Genomic DNA, 19344 nt, shown 5'->3' on the forward strand with positions numbered 1-19344 from the left:
ACACAACTTTAAGGGTGAGGCAAACCATCGTTTTATTTAGACTGTTCAACTACCTATCCATGGTGTCTGAATCTAAACCCTATACAGCATATAAATCTATTCAAGTGATGGTTTAAAGGTGTCAAAGCCAGTCAATGTATGTAGAGACAATCTGTGACTCTCATCTAAGCCATTAGACAGAATAATTTCATTGAGGGGATACTGTGAAGACAAACCTTCCTGAACCAGAGCATGGAAACGTGGTCACATCATCAGAATTCTGAGTTTAAATCTTCAATTTTCTACCAACTTAGAACTTTACAATTTAGAGCTTCTTGGTACCTCTGGGATAACCTAGTTCAATCAAATGTAGACCCAGGAATGGCACAATTTATAAATTTATGAGGCAAAATTAGAACTCGAATCTCAGTCCTGTGGTCTTATGCACACACTGTGCTTATTTCTGGTATGACTGCCCCTTTTTTTGTTTCATTGGTTCTCAGAATAAGGCATCAGTTATTTACATATAGCATTTAATACAACTTCACCACAAGACTTGAGGTAAATATCTTCTTTATTAAATAAACAAGGGAAGTGAGATGAATGTTATCTTAAAAGGCTGCTAATCATAATGAATGCCTAGCAAAAATAGATTAGGAGGACTTATACATAAATAAAACCTAGAGAAAATCACTGACTTCTAACCAGCTAATAGGAAAAGGTGGCATAGTTTGAAATGCTCTGACAAAAGGACATTTTCATCCACCCTTCTGAGCTGAACTATACTGCAAGAAAGATTGATTCTTAGTAGTAACTGATGGGAAATGACCTTGCATGCCAAATGAACCACTTCTGAACAGCAGAATTTTCCAAACTCTGGCAGATCAATAGGGCAAAAGTAATCAAAGTAACGACAGAGGCTGTTAAGAGTGGCAGAATTTCTGGTGCTTTAGATAATCCCAAACTGAGCGAGCTCGTGCAATTCCAGGTGGCTAAATGCCTCCCAGGGACAAATCACGGTGATATCTGCAAGAGACAGAAGAGAAACTTGTAAGCCAACCTCACCCCACGGAGAGCCTCTTGTGCTCATGAAGACACCCCTCAGAGAGGCTTCTCACCCTTCTCTGCTACTCATTGTCCAGATTGGGACGGCCCTGTGTTCCAGCAAGGATCATACCAATTGCTTACTTGTCACCCCCTAGACCCTGGTGACCCTCAGCTTTTGACTGGGGGCTCCCTGTGGGGTACAGCTCACTGATCACACAGAGTTTCCCCAAAACACAACCAATAAGGAGGGAACAGAAATGAAATTCTAGCAAGGCCAAGAGTTGAAATGAGAAATAGCAGTGTTTTAAATCCCCACAGTAGGGCATCTACAGTCTCCTTTGTCGCTGCCAATCCAGATGGATTCCTTGGGATTCTCCTATCACCCTTTGGTTCCTTTACATTTTGAAAGGGCTTTAACTGATTGCTTATTGAGAAGTGTATCAAGGTATCATTTAATCCAGCCCCTTTATTTCAAACTATAAGGTGTTATTAATATTATCCTAGCAGAGAAGCTGAATAACACCCAGAGAGATGAAACAACTAGCAAAATAATCACACATTGTAGAAACGGGAGTGAGAGCCAGGTCCGAGACCTCAGGAATTCCCTCAGTCCAAACCTCTTTACGTTCTTCCAGATACACCAGCACTGCCAAGCATGTGTTCCAGCGCCTCAAGCAAATGTGCTAGTCTTCTATGCACTTGGCCAAAATATAGAAATAGTTAATCTAGGAAAATAGCAAGTGAGTTTCGTAAAGTGTCTAAAAAATGTAAGATCCCTGGACAGCACCTGTGGCTCAAAGGAGTAGGGCGCCGGCCCCATATACCAGAGGCGGGGGGTTCAACCCCACCCCCGGCCAAAAACTGCAAAAAAAAAAAGTAAGAGCCCAGGAATGGCATTTGACTGACAAAAACAGATACACTGAGGATTGCCTGATAAGGATGTTGGTCACTATGAGAGGCACCGTTTATCCAAAGTGTGTTGAATGAGGTGAGAACCTAGGTCCACACAAAAGCCTGTACTCAGATATTTATAACAGCCTTATTCACTCACTATTGCCAAAACTTTGAAGCAACTGACCAAGATACTCTTTAATAGGATAAACAAACTATGGCACAGCCCTACAGTGGAATATTACTCAACAATAAAAAGAAATGAGCTATCAAGACAGAGCCATGCAAAGACCTGGAGAAACCTTCAATAAATATTGTTAAGTGAAAGAAGCCAGTCTGGAAAAAGATTTATACGGTATGATTCTAACTATGTGACATTTCAAGAAAAGATACAACTATAGAGATGATAAAAAGATAAGTGATTGTCAGGGGGTTAGGAGAGGGAGATATAGCCATGTGGAGGACAGGGTACTTTTTAGGGTAGTGAAAGTATTCTGTATGATACTGTAGTGGTAGACATATGGACTTACGCATTTATCAAAACTCTTAGAACTGTACAACACAAAGAATGAAGCCTAACGTAAGCTATGGGCTTTAGTGAATACAATAAAAATGTATTGATATTGGTTCATCAAACGTAACATAGGAACCATCCTAATGTAAAGGACTGTGCACAAAGGGAGGAAGTGGTGGAGAGGATTTATAGGAACTTTCGGTACTTTTCTGCTTAATTTTCCTGTAAATCTTAAACTGCTCTAAGAAATAAAGTTTATTTTTAAAAAAACAGTGTGCAGGGATTGCATTCGTTATCTGATAAATAAAAACATGGTAACCAATTAAAAAAATTATGTTGCCATCATTCCAGGTGTAGGACCCTGTTCTGGGTGCAAGAGAAGGAAAAGAGGAAGCTGGGAAGGAAGTGGTTTGGCTGGGAGAGTGGAGAGACCTCTGGGTCCCACCATTATTTCCACTAACTCACTCTGTGGCTGCAGGTTGTCAATTTCTCTATTTCTCCTGAAAAAGTAAAGTTGGGCTAGACTAACTCTGAGAATTTTTCTACCATGAAAGTCTATAATTCACCGTTATATGTGCCCTAAAGATTGTTTAACAAAAGGATTCATTAAACTTTGGGCCTGCTCTGTACTGATTTCTTTTAGGGCTTTTGCATCTGAGTACACGTGTACTTATTTAAGCAGGATAAATTAAATCCCCACATGTTTATGGCTTCAAAAGATCTGTGTCTTAGGTATTTCTTAGAATATCCAATGGCCTAAGGTGTAAAAAAAAAAAAAAAAAGTGGAATCTAAGTACAAAGTTTCACTTAAATCTGTGGGTAGTTTACCTGTTCCTAGCCCCTCCATGCCTGGAATGTCATCGCCAAATCTATGGGAAAAAAATAAAAGAGAAATTAGCTGAGATCAAATCATAAGGAGCCTGGAGATGCATAAAGAGTTTCTTGACTCAGGGGAGAAAGATAAAAGGTGTGTTTGTATTTGAGAAACTCCATTTGTTTGCATTGAACCGAAGCTCCTAAAAGGTCACTCAGGTAGGTTTTAGTGTATCTCAGTGGAGAGGAACTTAGCCTAAGACAATTGAAAGCTAGAAAGAATTATCAGTGGAACAATGTGTTCAAGCTTCACCTATTAAAATAAAAATTGAAATTAAAAGGTAATATGAAAGGAATTAAAATGAGTAATTTATCCATTTGTATATTTATTCAAAAGCATTAACTAAGCATCTGCTATATACCAAGCATTGTGTCAGGTGCTGAGAGCTAAGAGAAAAAATAATAAATAAATAAATAATCTCTGAGTGGTGTTGGTCTCAGGGAACAAATGTAAATAAATAAATGTAACATAAAATAAGGTATGACAGTTAAATATACAAAATGCAAACATGAAAGTCTGATAAAGTTTGTTAGAGAGAATCAGTACTGGCTTCAAAAAGAAATTAATAGGCAGCTCCATAGCTCAGTGGGTAGGGTGCCAGCCATGTACACCAAGGCAGGCAGGTTCGAACCCAGCCCTGGCCTGCTAAACAACAATGACAACTGCAACAACAACAACAAAAAAATAAACAGCTGGGCATTGTGGCAGGGTCCTGTAGTCCCAGCTACTCTGGGGGCTGAGGCAAGAGGATCGCTTAAGCCCAGGGGTTTGAGGTTTCTGTGAGCTGTAACGCCATAGCACTCTACCAAGGGTGACAAAGCGAGACACTGTCTCAAAAAAAAGAGAAAGAAAGAAAAGAAATTTAATTTCTTTAAATTAACATATGAGCTATGTGTTGAAAAATGAATAGAATGTTAAGGCACTGTAGCTCACACCTGTGATCCCAGCACTCTGAGAGGGTGAGGTAGGTGGATTGCTTGGGCTCAGGAATTCAAGACCAGCCTGAGCAGGAGCGAGACTCTGTCTCTACTAAATATAGAAAAACTAGCTGGGCATCATGGTGGGCACCTGTAGTTCCACCCACTGGGTAGGATGAAGCAAGAGGGTCACCTGAGCGCCAGAGACTGAGGTTACTCTGAGCTATGATAATGCCACAGCATTGTACCTGGGTTGACAGTGAGACTCATCAAAAAAGAAAAAAAAAAGGTAAGAAGAAAGAAAGAAAGGGGGTGGGGAAGAAAAATGAATAGGATTTAGTCAAGGAGAGGAAGAAAAAATGAAAAACTAAAGAAATAAGATGTAAATCCATAAAAATAAACTATTTTCTGGAAAAGGCCAGTGGTTTAGTATTTCAGATGAAAGCGTGAGGAATATCAGTGAAGAAGAGAGGTGAAGAAATCCAGAAAGCCAAGTCAAAGTTTATTGTCAAAGCCTCCATTTGCCATGTTAAACTTGACCATAGACCTGGGAGCAGAGAGGGAATAGATTCCAGGGCTAAAGACACGATTCAGGAAAGTCGAGGTTGGGGTGGAAATTTGTATACGTTTATTTAGTATGGAGAGCATTAATTTCTCAAAACCAAAGCAGCCTTGTGAGAAAAAAAGTAATAGAAAGTTTTCTTTTTCATTTTGATCTTACCCTTTCACACCTTTCTTGGGAGGTTTACTCTTGAATTGTCGAGTCTGCCTCTGCTTGAACTTGGGGGGGCCTTTGCGTGGGGTGGTAGGACCCTGGTTTGAAGCTGGAGGAACCAAAGTAGTGCCGTCACTCATCTTGACAATGTGGGTGGCTGAGGTTTCCCTTTCAAACTCCTTAGACCACGAGAGAGAGAAGGAAGACACTTCAAGTCACAGGGACCACTGGTTATTATTAGACCTTTACCGTAGACTGAGGAAGAAAAGTACTCTAATGAAGAAGCTCAGTATTTTGTGTTGACACAAAAGAGGAGAAGTTACCATCTCTTGACGAGATCTTTAAGAAAATATGGTATAAATCGATGGAGGCCTTCAAAGTAGGAGGGTGTAAACTGTAAAATCTAGGTAGATCTGCTGTTGCGATAAATCTGCCAGTGGGGTTCTGGGTGACTTCCCCTCTGTGATCATCAGTACTAACATTTGTAAGGGCAGGGAAATGGACTCAATGCCATTTACAGTCTTGCAGGGCACTTACGCGTCTGTAAGCTTTGCCTATTATTACATCCAATTGCAAATAACCTGACTGTAAGTGTTTGTTGCACTATTCCCATAGAGTCTTTATTTTGTTTAATCGTATTCCCATAGAGTCTTTATTTTGTTTAATCGTCACATGATCCAGAGACTTTTCTCTTACTTCCAAAGGATGACAATGTAATTGTCTGGATAAGAGGAGCCCTGAACGAGGCATACCAACACCCCTGACTATGAGAACTGTCCAGAAGGTATCCAGCCATGTAATATGGAAAATAGAGACGTACACAGCTGGATACTTTCTGGGCAGCCCTTGTATATTCAGTGCTTTCTAGTATATGCACACACAGACACAGACAGGGATGTTAATGGAGGGAGATTAAATAATAAGTTTGTGCTTTGATCCCACACCCAGACATAAGGTTCTACAGCCACACATTTCTTTATCACCTGCCTTTCTTTAACATTTTTTATTTTATCCAAATTATGGACTTATCCAGTATGGTATTCCCAGGCTTTATTTTGGCTACAGAAATGTATGTTGCCATTCTTCAAATACAAATCAAACAATATTCCTGACAATGATAAATTTTATAACTAAGTGGGCTAAGCTGTAGGATGACATTCTTCTTTCTCCTTTTCTTTTACAACAATTGACAAAACTTTCAGAAGGAAGATTCTGAGAAGCTCTGAAGAGCTTCCAAATAGCTTTAACCTCTTATTCTAAGCCAACCCTTTCTATAATCTAATGCTATAATCTGGGAGCTTTGTTCCCCCAGGATTCCTCTTTCCACCAATTACCAGACCATGCTAATGTTTTTAGCTGCAATCCTTCTTGACAATGTTCAGCCCATCCTAAATGATCACTCTCTTTTCCCACCACACTGCTGATCCTTCAAATCTTATGTTGTATAACTTCAAGTTCATAACTTTTAAAAATTTCTTTCAAAGTAAGGTTTCAATCATTATCCTTTGCTCCAAGAAGTTTTTTTCCTTCTTTTCTTTTTCCCCAGTTACTACCTTCATTCTCTCCCATTCAGTACAAACACATTGGCTAATCTGTGATCTGGTACCAGGGATGGTGAGCCAGGCCAGGACCCGGGAACCCCTGCTCCTGCTGTGAATCCTGCATTTATCCCCCACTGGAATACATTTCAGGAGGCTGCTTTTTCAGTTTCTATTCCTTTCTGTAGTCTCAGAACCTACAGAAGTACATGGCACACAGCAGACGTGCCATATACAGAGTGGCCATAAAGTTCTCATGCAATTGAAACACAACTATTTTAAATTGCGCAACAACTTCATGGCCATTCTGTATATCATGTTTGTTGAAGGAGTGACTAAATGAATGAAGACGATGAATAAATAAGAGGTTGCGACCCTGGGACTTCTGCATCTGACAGAGAAGGCATTAGCTGATCTTTGCCTCGCAAAATCCTCAGTGGTTTCAAGAAATGCACTGCTGGCTTTTCTGCTCACCAAATTTCTCTCAGAGCAAGTATTTTTGACTCTCCAGTTCTTTCAAAGTAGTAAAATACTATGAACTTTCTTTTCTGTCATCTAGAGAGCCTCAGGATTATCAAATTTATCAAATAAAAACACAAGACACCCAGTTAAATTTGAATTCCAGAAAAACAACAACTGATGTTTTAGCAAGAGTATATCCCACACATTTCATGGTATATACATACGCTAAAAAAAAATCATTTGTTGTTTTTCTGGAATTCAAATTTAACTGGGCATCTTCTATTTTATCTGGCAACCCTAACTAGGATCCTACTATACTGGAGCCAGAGTTCTATAATGTAAGGGCCTCAGGTGACTCTAATAAGTCATATTACCCTTTGGGGTAACCCAGTATATGGTATACTTTCATTTCAAATTCCTGCTCCATAAAACTGGCTACATGACCTTGGATAAATTGCATAACCTTCCATAGGCCTCATTCTACTTATAATGGATCTAATAACATCTTCCTTTTCAGGTTATGAGGAAAATTAAAGGAGATAATATAAGTAGAGCAACTGGCACAAAGTGCTCAAAGAACAGTATGTATACAATAGACCTTCTGGGAGTCAAGGAAGCCAGGTGAACAGATCTATGGTTGTGACACCCGTTCACCTGGACTCCACATCCCCTTCTCCTGGGCCAGTTGCTGTGGAGACCTCATTATGTACCAGAGAGGTAACTGTTATCAGTACTTGCTAGGTATTCCTCTACTTCCCTCAAATACCCCAGCTACTAACTTACTTCTGGTCTTAAAATTCCATCTTAAGAAGCCTTCCTTAAATTCCTCTGACACTGCTAATAGCAGCCCCAAAGAATTTAAAAATCGCACTTGACTTCCATATTTCCCTGATGATACTTCCCCTTTTGTCTTGCTAGTTATTCTTCTGTCTGGTTATATAATTGGGATGTTGTTATTTATCTAGGCTTAGAAGGTCTTCATGTTTAATTCTAAGTTTAATACATTATGTAAAAGAATACTCCTCAGAAAGTTACATACAGTTGCCAGGTTAATCCCTGGATCCTTGTGGTCATCAGGATTTTTATGTAAGTGGCTAGAATAGTCAACTGATTCCTGCAGAGTTTCCATCATAGATTTAACCTCCAGTTCTCTCTGCAAAACCTTTGGGAAGAACAGCACAAACATGAGCCCCTCCTGTCATGGAAGCCTAGTCCTGCTGCCCACAGACACTGTCAAGGCCTAAACGCATCCTGACCATGCTTTCCTAGAATTTACAAGGGCGTCTTGGAGCTGAATAATCCTAAATCTAGTAGCAGACTTGATTTTAGCTGTAAGAGGAGGTTTTGTATTTTTGCCTCCACAAGTTGTCAAGTAATTCATTCCTTTGTGAGGTAGAATGTTTTCCTACTTTTAAAGCAATTTGAAGATTACAAACTGTTCTACAGAAAGAAGTGGCTGCAGCCCAGTAATAATTTTAAGACATGGTTTTGTAGAAAACTGGGGTTATTGTTAACTTAGACCCAAGGCAACAAATATCTACTATATAAAGGATGGGGTTATTGTTAACTTAGACTTATATAAAGAAAACTGGAGTTATTGTTAAATTAGACCCAAGGCAGCAAATCTCCACCATACAGAGGATGATCCACTATAAATTCCAGCTAAGGAAAAGCAATTTCAGAAGGTTCTCGAGACAGTCTCCCCTGTGGGTGCTAGTATCACCCTGGACTTCCAGGTCCCTGTTTCTCAGCAAAGATCTAGACAGACAGGTCTAGGGTTGATGGACTAAAAGAGAGGGTGGAGAGAGATAGGAAGGGGACCACTGTTTCCTCTAATAATGGGGTTGGGCCCACAAATGTCACCCAGGGTCTTGCTGGGGCAGAGAGAATCAATACTTTGGAGACCCAAACCAATGCCATAAAACAAAGACAAAAACAAAATCCCAGCAAGTCCTTTGCTTCAGAATGGAACAAACAAACATTTTAGCATCCAAGTGAGACGGCTCAGCCAGCTGCACTGCCCTGCGGTCCTTCTCATGCTCACTGCCAGCTCACTTTCTCTCTCACTACCCTGTCACTCTCACATCAGCCTCCTAGAGCCTGGGCCAAGTTTTCAAGCACATTCTGGGAAGGAAGAACTGTTTACTCTGTGGTTATTTAGTGCCTAGATCCCTCCTTTCCCAGAAAATTGTTTGCTATGGAGCCATAAACAGGGAGGGTTGGTTGAGGGTTCCTTCTAAATGAATTTAGTAATCAAGGTTTGCAGTGACCGTGTAATAATCAAGTTTCACTTATTAGCTTGCCAATGGCTACAAGGAGGTTGGGTACATCTCCTTCATGTCCTTTCTCATTTTCAAGTCCAGCCCCATTAAGGCCTATAGGTCCAGCATGTGATGCCTCTTTTTCCATTTTATTTTTTTGTTTGTTTTAGAGCCAGATTAACCATCCAACATCCTTTAAATTACATCCTGCTCAAACTCACCAGAAGTTGAGAAATACGGAGCTGAATGTTGTCCCCACAAGCTGTCCAGTTGTCTTCTTTGCAACAGATGAAAGGATCTTTGCATCCTGATTTATCTCTCTGTAATACCTTCATGCTACCTAATCCCACCGTCATAAGCTTAGAACACCAACCCAGGAGCAAACAAGTTAAAAGAAGATAGGGTGAGTTTGGGATGGGCTTAGGAGTTTTGTGATAATAGATATTCTGATGAAACTGACTTGGGCTCTCTCCAGTCAATAGTCAATCAACATGTAGTAAGTATGTAAGTGCACACAAAGTGTTGCTACCTAGGGGCAGATTTCAATTAGTGATTCAATATCAACTATCGTTTTCTATCTCTTTAGTTCTTGCTATTCTCCCCTCTTCCAACTCCCTAGTACACACGCGCGCGCGCACACACACACACATACAATCACACACACACAGAGTGATGTGATTCTTAGGGGCTCTAGAACAGTGGTCCCCAACTTTTTGGCACCAGGGACCAGTTTTATGGAGGACAATTTTTCCCCAGACTGAAGGGTTGGAGGTAGGGGATCTGATGGGAGACAGAGCTCAGGCAGTGATGTGAGTGATGGGGAGTGGTTATAAATACAAACGAAGCTTCCCTGGGCTGCTGCATTCCTCCTGCTATGGGGGCTGGTTCTTAACAGGCCACAGACTAGCCCTGGGGGGTGGCTCCAGGAGTTGGGGACCACAGCCCTAGATAACTGGAAAGGAGAATGAACCACAGTCTCCCCTGCTACAATGAGAACGTTGATCACATGAGGAGTGACACCAGCAAACACACAGAATCTTTCCCTAACTGGTATTGCCTGCACTTCCTCAGAAAGATGGAGCCTCAAAGTCAAGAATGATATCAAATTCAGTGATATTTGATAGAGGAACTAAAATATCTAGGAATTGTTAACTGATGACATCTATTTGAGAATTGGTGGCTGAAATATACATCAGCAAAGGTTTCAGGGTGTGGAGTCCAGGTGACAATCCCATTCACTAAGACACTTGATCAGAAGACTTGGTTCATTCTTCCAATGGCGCGGATCGCTACTGTTAATTTGCATACCACTTACTACTATTTTATTTATTCATTTATGTTTTTGAGACGGAGCCTCAATCTATCGCCCTGGGTAGTGCTGTGGCATCACAACTCACAGCAACCTCCAACTCCTGGGCTCAAGCGGTTCTCCTGCCTCCACCTCCCAAGTAGCTGGGACTACAGGCGCCCAGCACAATGCCCGGCTACTTTTTTTTTTTTTTTATTGCAGCCATCATCATTGTTTGGCGGGCCTGGGCTGGATTCAAACCCACCAGCTCAGGTGTATGTGGCTGGCACCTTAGCCACTTGAGCCAGAGGCGCTGAACCAATTACTACTATTTTAAATAGATCTTAGCCCATCCATATACCAGTATCATGAAGCTTTGGGGACAAATTTGTCATAAAGAAATAAGTGACTTATTTAAGACTGCAAATAAAGTTAATAATGGAGCTAGGAACAAGGCCCAGGCCTGGAACACCTGGCATATTCAACTGTCTTTCTACTGTATACCACAAAGCAGACATGGACCAAGATACCTACTTTCTGATCACTTTCAAGGCCTCTCAGTTTGCAGTGTGCCTTCCCCAACCTGTTACTTGTTAGAGGATTGCACTCCATAGATTATAGAAAAAAAGGTTGATTTATCCTTTCTAGATGAGGAAAGATTCTTAACCTGATGCTCCAAGCAGATTACACGAGCTTCTAAACAGCTTGAGAGTTGTTTATAGTTTTCCCATGGTCCTTACCAAAATTAGACTCTGAGTTATAAAGGCAGCAAATACCTTGAAAATCCAGCAAAGTGTGTTTGGTCTCTCGATGGGTCCCTTCACTCACTTCTCTGCAGTTCTCTCACCATTCACACCGTCCTCCACGCCGCCATACCAGACACATGAGTATTTAGATGCTTATCTGTCAAGCCCTCACCTATTTGCCATTATCTTGGGGAAACACTGCAATTCATAAGGGTAGTGGAAAGCAGTACCACCTGTGTACGTGTTAAAAATGCAGGATCTCAGCCCCTGCTCCCGACCTACCAAATCGGAATGTCCAAAGTTGTTTGTTTACACAATAATGTTGCAGAAGTCCCATTCTAGACCCATTTGCAGACTTGGGTTTACCACTTTTTACTATCTGAGAAGACTGTCACCTCTCTGAGCCTGTTTCCTCATCTGTAAAATGAATGCTGTAGGGTGCCAGGCTTCTCAATTCTTTTTTCCACCTCAACACACTTAAGAAAGATAATCTATACTCCCCAGTAACAGGGTTTGTAATCCAGTCCTTCTTAATACTGGAGAGAAGAAAGTTGTGCCATGATCCTTCTCCCTCCAAGGGAGACCCAGGAGAATGGCAAGAGAGAGGTCAAGGGTATGGGAAAAGCCTAATACGTAGTTAAAAAAAAAAATCCTCCTAAAGTTATTCTAATATGATTCTAATAAAGTTACAATTAGGAAGTTACAAATCTTAAATTGCTTTACACACTTAAAACTCTACACTCCTTCTAGACCAGGATGGGGTAGACACGCTGATTCCCATGCCTCCTTGGGAGCTAAAAATCTTGGATACTATATATGAAACAAACATAGAATGTTCTAAAATTTTGCGAGAAGCAGACTAGAAAAGGACTTTAGGACCTAATGAACAAGATGGCAATAAGTTCCCTATATTCCTTTTGTTTTGTATACTTTGAAGTGAATATAGAAAAAGATAGCAACCAAAAACCAAAAAAGAGGATTGAAAAAATAAAACCTTCCTTAAAATACTGCTCTTTCTAGAAAAACGACCAGGAAACGTGCAACCTAGCAAGATAGGGAACCACCCTATTCCTCTCCAACATCATAGGGAAAAGAAATGCCCAACTAATAAAAGGTTAAGGGGGGAGCCAAGATGTTCATCCTGGCCCAGTTATAATAAGGTGACCCTCTCCCTCCCCACTTGGGTAGTAGCAGAGAGAACCACGTTGAAATCCTGGGTTGGGTTTTCATCTCCAGCCGGTGATAATGAGGCCTCCCCCTTCCCTTCCAGAGTGGTGTCGGAGAAGCCCACATAGGAAATCTGAATTTTCACCTCAAATTCATCAATAATTAAGCATCTAAAAAAGAATGGAATGAAGACTTTAGAATGGAAAAAATATAATAATAAACATAAAAATCTCAATGGATGGGTTCAACAACAGAATAGAGAGAAAAGAAAAATCAATAAACCTGAAGGTAGAAAACTATAGAAATTACTTCATCTGAGCAAAAGATAGAAAATAGATTTAAAAAATTATGAGAACCACAGAGACCTGTGAGACCTAACATTCATGTCATCAGTGTCCCAGAAGGACAGGAGGAACCTGTGGGGCTAAAAATGTACTTGACGAAATAATGGCTGAAATTTTCCTAAGTTAGTGCAGGACATAAATGTATAGCATCAACAAGGTAGCAAACTCCAATCAGGTAAACGCAAAGAAATCGATGCCAAAATACTTGATAACCAAACTTCAGAAAACAAAACACAAAGAAAAAAATTATAAAGGAGTGAAAGAGAAAAAAAAAAAAAACTTTACCTATGGGAGAAAAAACTCTACTGTACAGTAGATTTCGCATCAGAAACCTTGAGGACTAGAAGGATATATATATATATATATACATATATATATATCACAATATTTTTCAAGTCCTGAAAGAAAAGAACTATCAAACCTGACTTCTATATAAAGTGGAATTATTCTTTAGAAATGAATGAGAAATACAGACATCTATTCTTTAGAAATGAAGGAGAAATACAGACATCAAGGAAAACTAAGAGAATCTATAACCAGAAGACCTACCCTAAAAGAATGACTATAGAAAATTCTTGAAACAGAGAAGAAATGAGAAAAGAAGGAATTTCAGAATATCTGAAAAGAAAGAATAATAAAAAGAGCAAAAGTATGAGACATAAGGGGAGCATGGAAGATGAGGTGCTCAACCATCCTCTGCAGGAAAACGTGGAGAATTAAACCTTATTCAAGATGCTATGCCGCTCTGAGGATCTCCTCAGCATCTCATGTCTTCCGGGAATGCATTTATTGTTTCCTGTTTCAAGTGCTGCTCTTTCTGACTCTGTACCATTCCTGCTCTACTGAGACCCAGGGGGTTTGAACAGGTTGACCCGGCCAGCAGCCAACAACACTGCCTCTGCTGGATATGGCTCTGTTACCAGGTCGTTGATTTCTATCCAGTTTGTCTCTGATCTTGTCAACCAGGTAATGGGGCTATATAGCTCTAAGCCACGTGACTGATCAAGGAATTCCTCCTGATGAACTTCAAGTGTGTTGGATACTCTAAAAAATTCACAGGAAGAAGAAATAAAGCTAGAAGGAACTTTGCTCCTGATAGATGGAATGATGCAAATCAATCACAGAAACATGTTACTAAGTGAAAAAATTAAAAGTCAAAAGGCTCTATACTGCCTGATTTCTTTTATGACATTCTGGAAAGGCAAAACTACAGGGTTGGAAAACAGATCACCAGTTACCAGGGGCTGTGGTTGAGGTGAGAAGTTGACTTTGAAGAGAAAACCCAAGTGATGTATGAGGGAATGGTGAACTTGTTTGGTATCTGATCACAGTGGTGGTAGATAGACCCTATGCACTTGTCAAAACCTATAAGTACATCACAAGGCGTAAATTCTACTGTATGCAAATTTTAAAACCAAATAGAATAAAATGATTTTTTAAAATATCTATATTCCCTAGCTCTATAATCTTTGGTTCTTGATCCCTTCTGACAGATGGGAAAGTATTATTAATTATATATAGGTTAAGTACTTAAAGTGCAGGTACTAAGTAATTAGAAAGTAATTAAAAATTTAGCTGTCCTTTAAGCTGCTTATGCAAGTGCTAATCTCTAATCTTTCTTTGGTGCTTCTTAAAATACCAGTGAGTAGGAAGACAAATTAAAGTCACATTTCCTCCACATTTGGAATCTCTTAGACTGAACTTCCCACTCTGACTAATGCACCGTGGACTCCAGAGAGGAATGTACTAAAAGTGAAAGAGTCCCTCCATATCTTACATGTTGATTCTCTAGAATAACATTATTAATCTTAAAAGAAAAAACCTCTTAATTAGAAATACAATATTCTCTTCCAGAAAATAGGGAAGAGAGAACACTTTCCAACTCATTTCAAGAGGTCTATTTTTTTCTAACACCAAAACCAGACAAAGACAGTAAAAAAGGAAAGAGATCTGTATCTCTTATGAATTTAGGTGCAAAACTCCTTAACAAAATACTGTCAAATGAAATATAACAACGTATAGAAAGAATAATAGGTACCATGACCATGTGGGATTTATTCCAGCGCTGTGGAATCCACCATATCAACAGGTTAAAAAAGAAAAATCATATGATCGTATCTATTGATAAAGTAAAAGCATCTGACAAAGTCCAAAACTTACTTATGATTAAAAAAAACACTTCTTGGAAAACTAGGAATATAAATAGGAACCCTCATGAGAGTAAGATTCTCAGAAAGAAATCTATGAAAACCAGCAGATAAGTCAACAGAGCAGAAAGCCCACACGAATACGCCCAACTCATTTTTTGACAAAGGAGCAAAAGCAACTCAGTGGAGGAGGGAAGCTGCTCTCCAAATGGTGAAGGGCATGAATGTTTCATTTATGGACTAGACCAAAAAGAAAACGAAGAATCTTAACTTAAACCTCACACCATATACACTTCGGCATTTAAAACTTCACACCTAGTATAAAAATTAACTCAGATGGATCACAGACTAAAATATAAAAAGTAGGCCGGGTACAGTGGCTCAGGCCTGTAATCCCAGCACTCTGGAGGCCAAAGCAGGTGGATTGCTTGAGCTCAGGAGTTTGAGACTAGCCTGAGCAAGAGCAAAACCCTGTCTCTAAAAATAGCCAGGCATTGTGGGCGCCTGTAGTCCCTGCTACTCAGGAGGCTGAGGCAGGAGGATCACTTGAGCCCAAGAGTTTGAGGTTGCTGTGAGCTGTGACACCACAGCACTCCACTGAGGGTGACAAAATGAGACTCTCAAAAAATAAAATAATAAAATAAAATAAGTAAAGCTATAAATAATTTTTTTAAAAAAGAAAATCTTAAGGGCCTTGGACTAAGTAAAAAGGTCTTACATTTGCCTATGAAAACATAATCCAAAACAGAAAACATGATAAATTATACTTCACTAAAATTAAAAATGTTTGACCTATGAGAAATTTGATGGGGAATTAAAAGACAAATCACAAATTGGGAGACAATATTTGAAAGTCACATATCTAATGAGGGACTTTTATCTGGAAAATACATATAAAGAACTCAATATTAAAGAAACAGATAATCCAATTAGGAAATCAACAAAAAACATGAATAAACATTTCACAGGAGAGGAGATATGTAAGTCACCACCACACAAAAGGATATGTACCATAATCGTCCACTAGAGAAATACAAATTAAAACCACAAGGGACATCACCACCTAGGAGAATAACTGAAAGAAAAAAAAAGAAAATGATAATACTAAAAGATTGCAAAGATGTGGAGAAACTCCATCACTCATGCATTGTAAGTAAGACTGTAAAATGGTACGGCTAGTACAGAAATCGGTTTGGCAGGATTATTCTAAAACCAGACATGGATTCACTGTACATCCTGGCAATCGCACACTTCGGTATTTGTTCAGGGAACCGAAAGCTTAGGTTCACTCAGAAACTTGCACACAAATGTTTATAGTAGTTTTATTCACACTAGCCCCTAACTGGAAACTATCCAAATTTCCAACAGTAAGTAAATAGTTACACAAACTGTGGTAACTTTGTACCATGGAATACCACTCAGCCATAAAAAGAAGCAAAGTTATCAGTAACACACATCTGGGATGAATCCCAAGGGAATTGTGATAAAGAGGAAAAAGCCAATTATAAAGGTATGTATGATTCCATTTATATAATACTCTTAAATTAAAAAAAGCTATGGAGATGATGAACAGGTTAGCAGTCACCAGGGGTTAGGGATGGGTGTGGGTGGAGGAGGGTGTGGCTATAAAATGTAGAATCAGTAAGCATGGTGAGGATGGTAGTGTTCTGTATCTGAATGGTGCTAATTATAAGGAGCCTCACATCAATAAAAATGCATAGAGCTACATATGCACACACACAGGTGCATGTAACTGGAGAAGTCTGAGCCAGACGCGTGTATTCTACCAAGGTCAATTTCCTATGCTGATGATACACATAGCTAAGCAAGGTGTTGACACTGGGGAAGATTGGGTGAACATTTCTTTACAATTTCTTAAAATTGTAAGCCTATAATTATTTCAATATATAAAGTTAAATAAATGTGTTATTCTAAAATCTATAAGAAGGAGGTGCAGTAACTTAAGCGTAGAGGCAATCAAATAAATATTTGTTCAAAGCTGAAATACTGATGACCTGAGTCAGCAGGTGCAGCTGTCCCCATCCTCCCTGGACCCTCCTGGTTTTCGCCTCCCTCTCAAGTCATTCCCCCTATGTTTCCTTCACGGGCATCTCTCACTTCTTTTTCCCAAATACTGATGCTTCCCCACGTATTAGCCTTAGTCATTCATTCCACAGGTATTGACTGGTCCTCTACTGTGTGTTTAGGCAGCAGTCCAGACTCTGAGATTCAGTCATGAATATGACGACATTCCTGACTTGTAGAACTTCCATTCTGTGGAGACATAGATAATAAACAGGAAAACAGACACATGGAAAATATGTCAAAAGGTGTTACGTGCTATAAATAAAAATAAAGCCGGGTGGTGGGACAGAGACACTCTTTTAGGCATGATGGTTAAAGAAGACTTCTGTGAGGGGCTGCTGTCTGAGCAGAGACCTGAATAATGACAGTGAATCAGGTCTGACCATCCTAGGGAAGAGCATTCCTGTAGAGAGAATAATCCCTACCCTGGGAATCTGTTTCTCATGAAGGGATTAGGGTCCTGGAATGAACTAAACAATGGCTAAGCATCAGGAGCTGAGTCTGGAGAATTCCAAGGCACCATATCACAAGTGTATTGTTTTTCTACTGCTGAATGACAAAAACGTAGCAGCCTATGACAATAAATATCTGTTATCAAGATATTTTAGGGAATTATGGAAGTTTCTTTCTAACTTAATCAAAATACATCACTCTATTACCAGAAGAAGATCTAAATTAGTAATTATTAGTCTTTCTGAGATGGTGGACCTCTTTTGATAAAATTATGAATGCTCTCTCTCCCCCAAAATACACACTCACACAGACATACACACACACACACACACACACATGCTGCATATATACTGATCTTACAGATCTCTGGGAGGCTTCCACACCCTCCAACATCTGTGTCTAATGCACTGTGTTAAGGAAAGTTCGGAAGGTGCACTGGACTCAGCAGCCAGAAAAAGAAATGTCAGGTTTCACTATGATGTGTTCCCTATAGCATGAGAAGTGGGTGGTGGTAATGTAGATCCTGAATTGACCATTTCCAATTGTTAAACACTTTTTGTTCCAGTTCTTTTAATTGTCTGTCTCCTCATTAGAACATGGATTCCTCAAAGCACAGCATCTGAGGGTCAATCAGGAGCAGCAGACTGGGTGGAGGGTCTCCCGGGGGTCTCAGTCACACCGTCAGCTGGGGCAGGAAGATTCACTTCCGAGACAGCTATCTCATGTGGCAGTTGGCAGAAAGCCTCAGTTCCTCATCACGTGGGCCACTCCATGGGGATCTGAGTGTCCTTGTGACGTGGTACCTGGCTTTCTACAGAACGAGTAATCGAAGAGAGATCAAGAGAAAAGGCACAACGCCTTGGACTGCATAGCCTCAGAGGTGGCATGTCACCATTCTGCCACATCGCACTGGTCACACAGATCAACCTTGACACAGCATGGTTAGGGCTGAGGAGTAGGATCGTCAGGTGCCATCTCGGAGGCAGGGGACCCCGGTAAGCCAAGCTGTAGGGATAGAAATAACTCTCATTTCATTCTAAGTGGATGAAAGGTCCCTGGAGGTTTGAAAGCCAAAGCCGGAGGATGATGTGATGGTGAGTATGTTTTTCACTTTGATGCTAAGAGGAGAATAGAGTGTTAGAGAGGATGTTACAGAAATAGAAAACACGAAAGGAGGCTGCTAGAAAAGGTCACCAGAGGCACAAGGATGGTAGGACCAGGACGCCAGCAGAGGAGCGGGAGAAGGAGTCATCAGGTCGTGCTTGCCAACCTCTCTTTCTACACTGTCTCTGGGTGACTGTATGGTTTAAAACTGTGTTTCTCAGACTTCACAATCTACTTGCAGAAATATTTGAAATGCATCTGTGAGCCTAACCCCAGAGATTCTGATATAGTAGATCTGGCCTGAAACTTTACATTTCTAACAAGTTTCTGGGTGATGCTGACTTGCTGGTATACAGACCTTACTTTGAGTGACCTGGTTTAAGTTACTGTCCGTAGCCTGATGACATCGTACAAATTATTAGGCAAGAGTTGAAATCCAGGCTTATACGTCTCACCATCTGTCAGAAGTCATCTTCTAGAAATGATACCATTTATTTGAACTCCACACTGGACATGTCCAAACTCAAGTCATTATACCCCTGGTATATCCGTTCCTTCTTTTGTATTCTCTGTTATACCACCGAGGTCACCCTCATCCTTCACATCCCACCAATTGACAAGTTGTGTCAATTTCACCTAAATATTTCTCAAATCTGAACACCTCTTTCTCTCTCTCCTAACTAGCTCAACTGTGAAGAGTGTCCCAGTGGTTTTTGCTCTCGTCAGATCCATCCACACCAGCTGATCAGAGTGAACTATGTAAAACAAAACTATCCACGTCCTTCCTTTACTTTCAGTGGCTTTTCATCGCT

General features: G+C 40.1%; 1 protein-coding gene across 1 annotated transcript; it reads right to left on the bottom strand.

Moving 5' to 3' along the window:
- Positions 1–590: 590 nt before the first annotated feature.
- Positions 591–5077, bottom strand: PDE6H (phosphodiesterase 6H). Its single transcript, XM_053556713.1, has 3 exons — positions 4944–5077; positions 3260–3300; positions 591–1005 (listed from the first exon to the last, which is right to left on the bottom strand). The coding sequence occupies exons 1-3, from the start codon at positions 5075–5077 to the stop codon at positions 929–931; spliced, it is 252 nt and encodes an 83-aa protein (XP_053412688.1). The 3' UTR covers positions 591–928.
- Positions 5078–19344: the final 14267 nt, after the last annotated feature.

This window comes from Nycticebus coucang, chromosome 12, assembly GCF_027406575.1.
Source record: "Nycticebus coucang isolate mNycCou1 chromosome 12, mNycCou1.pri, whole genome shotgun sequence".
NCBI classification, from domain to species: domain Eukaryota; kingdom Metazoa; phylum Chordata; class Mammalia; order Primates; family Lorisidae; genus Nycticebus; species Nycticebus coucang.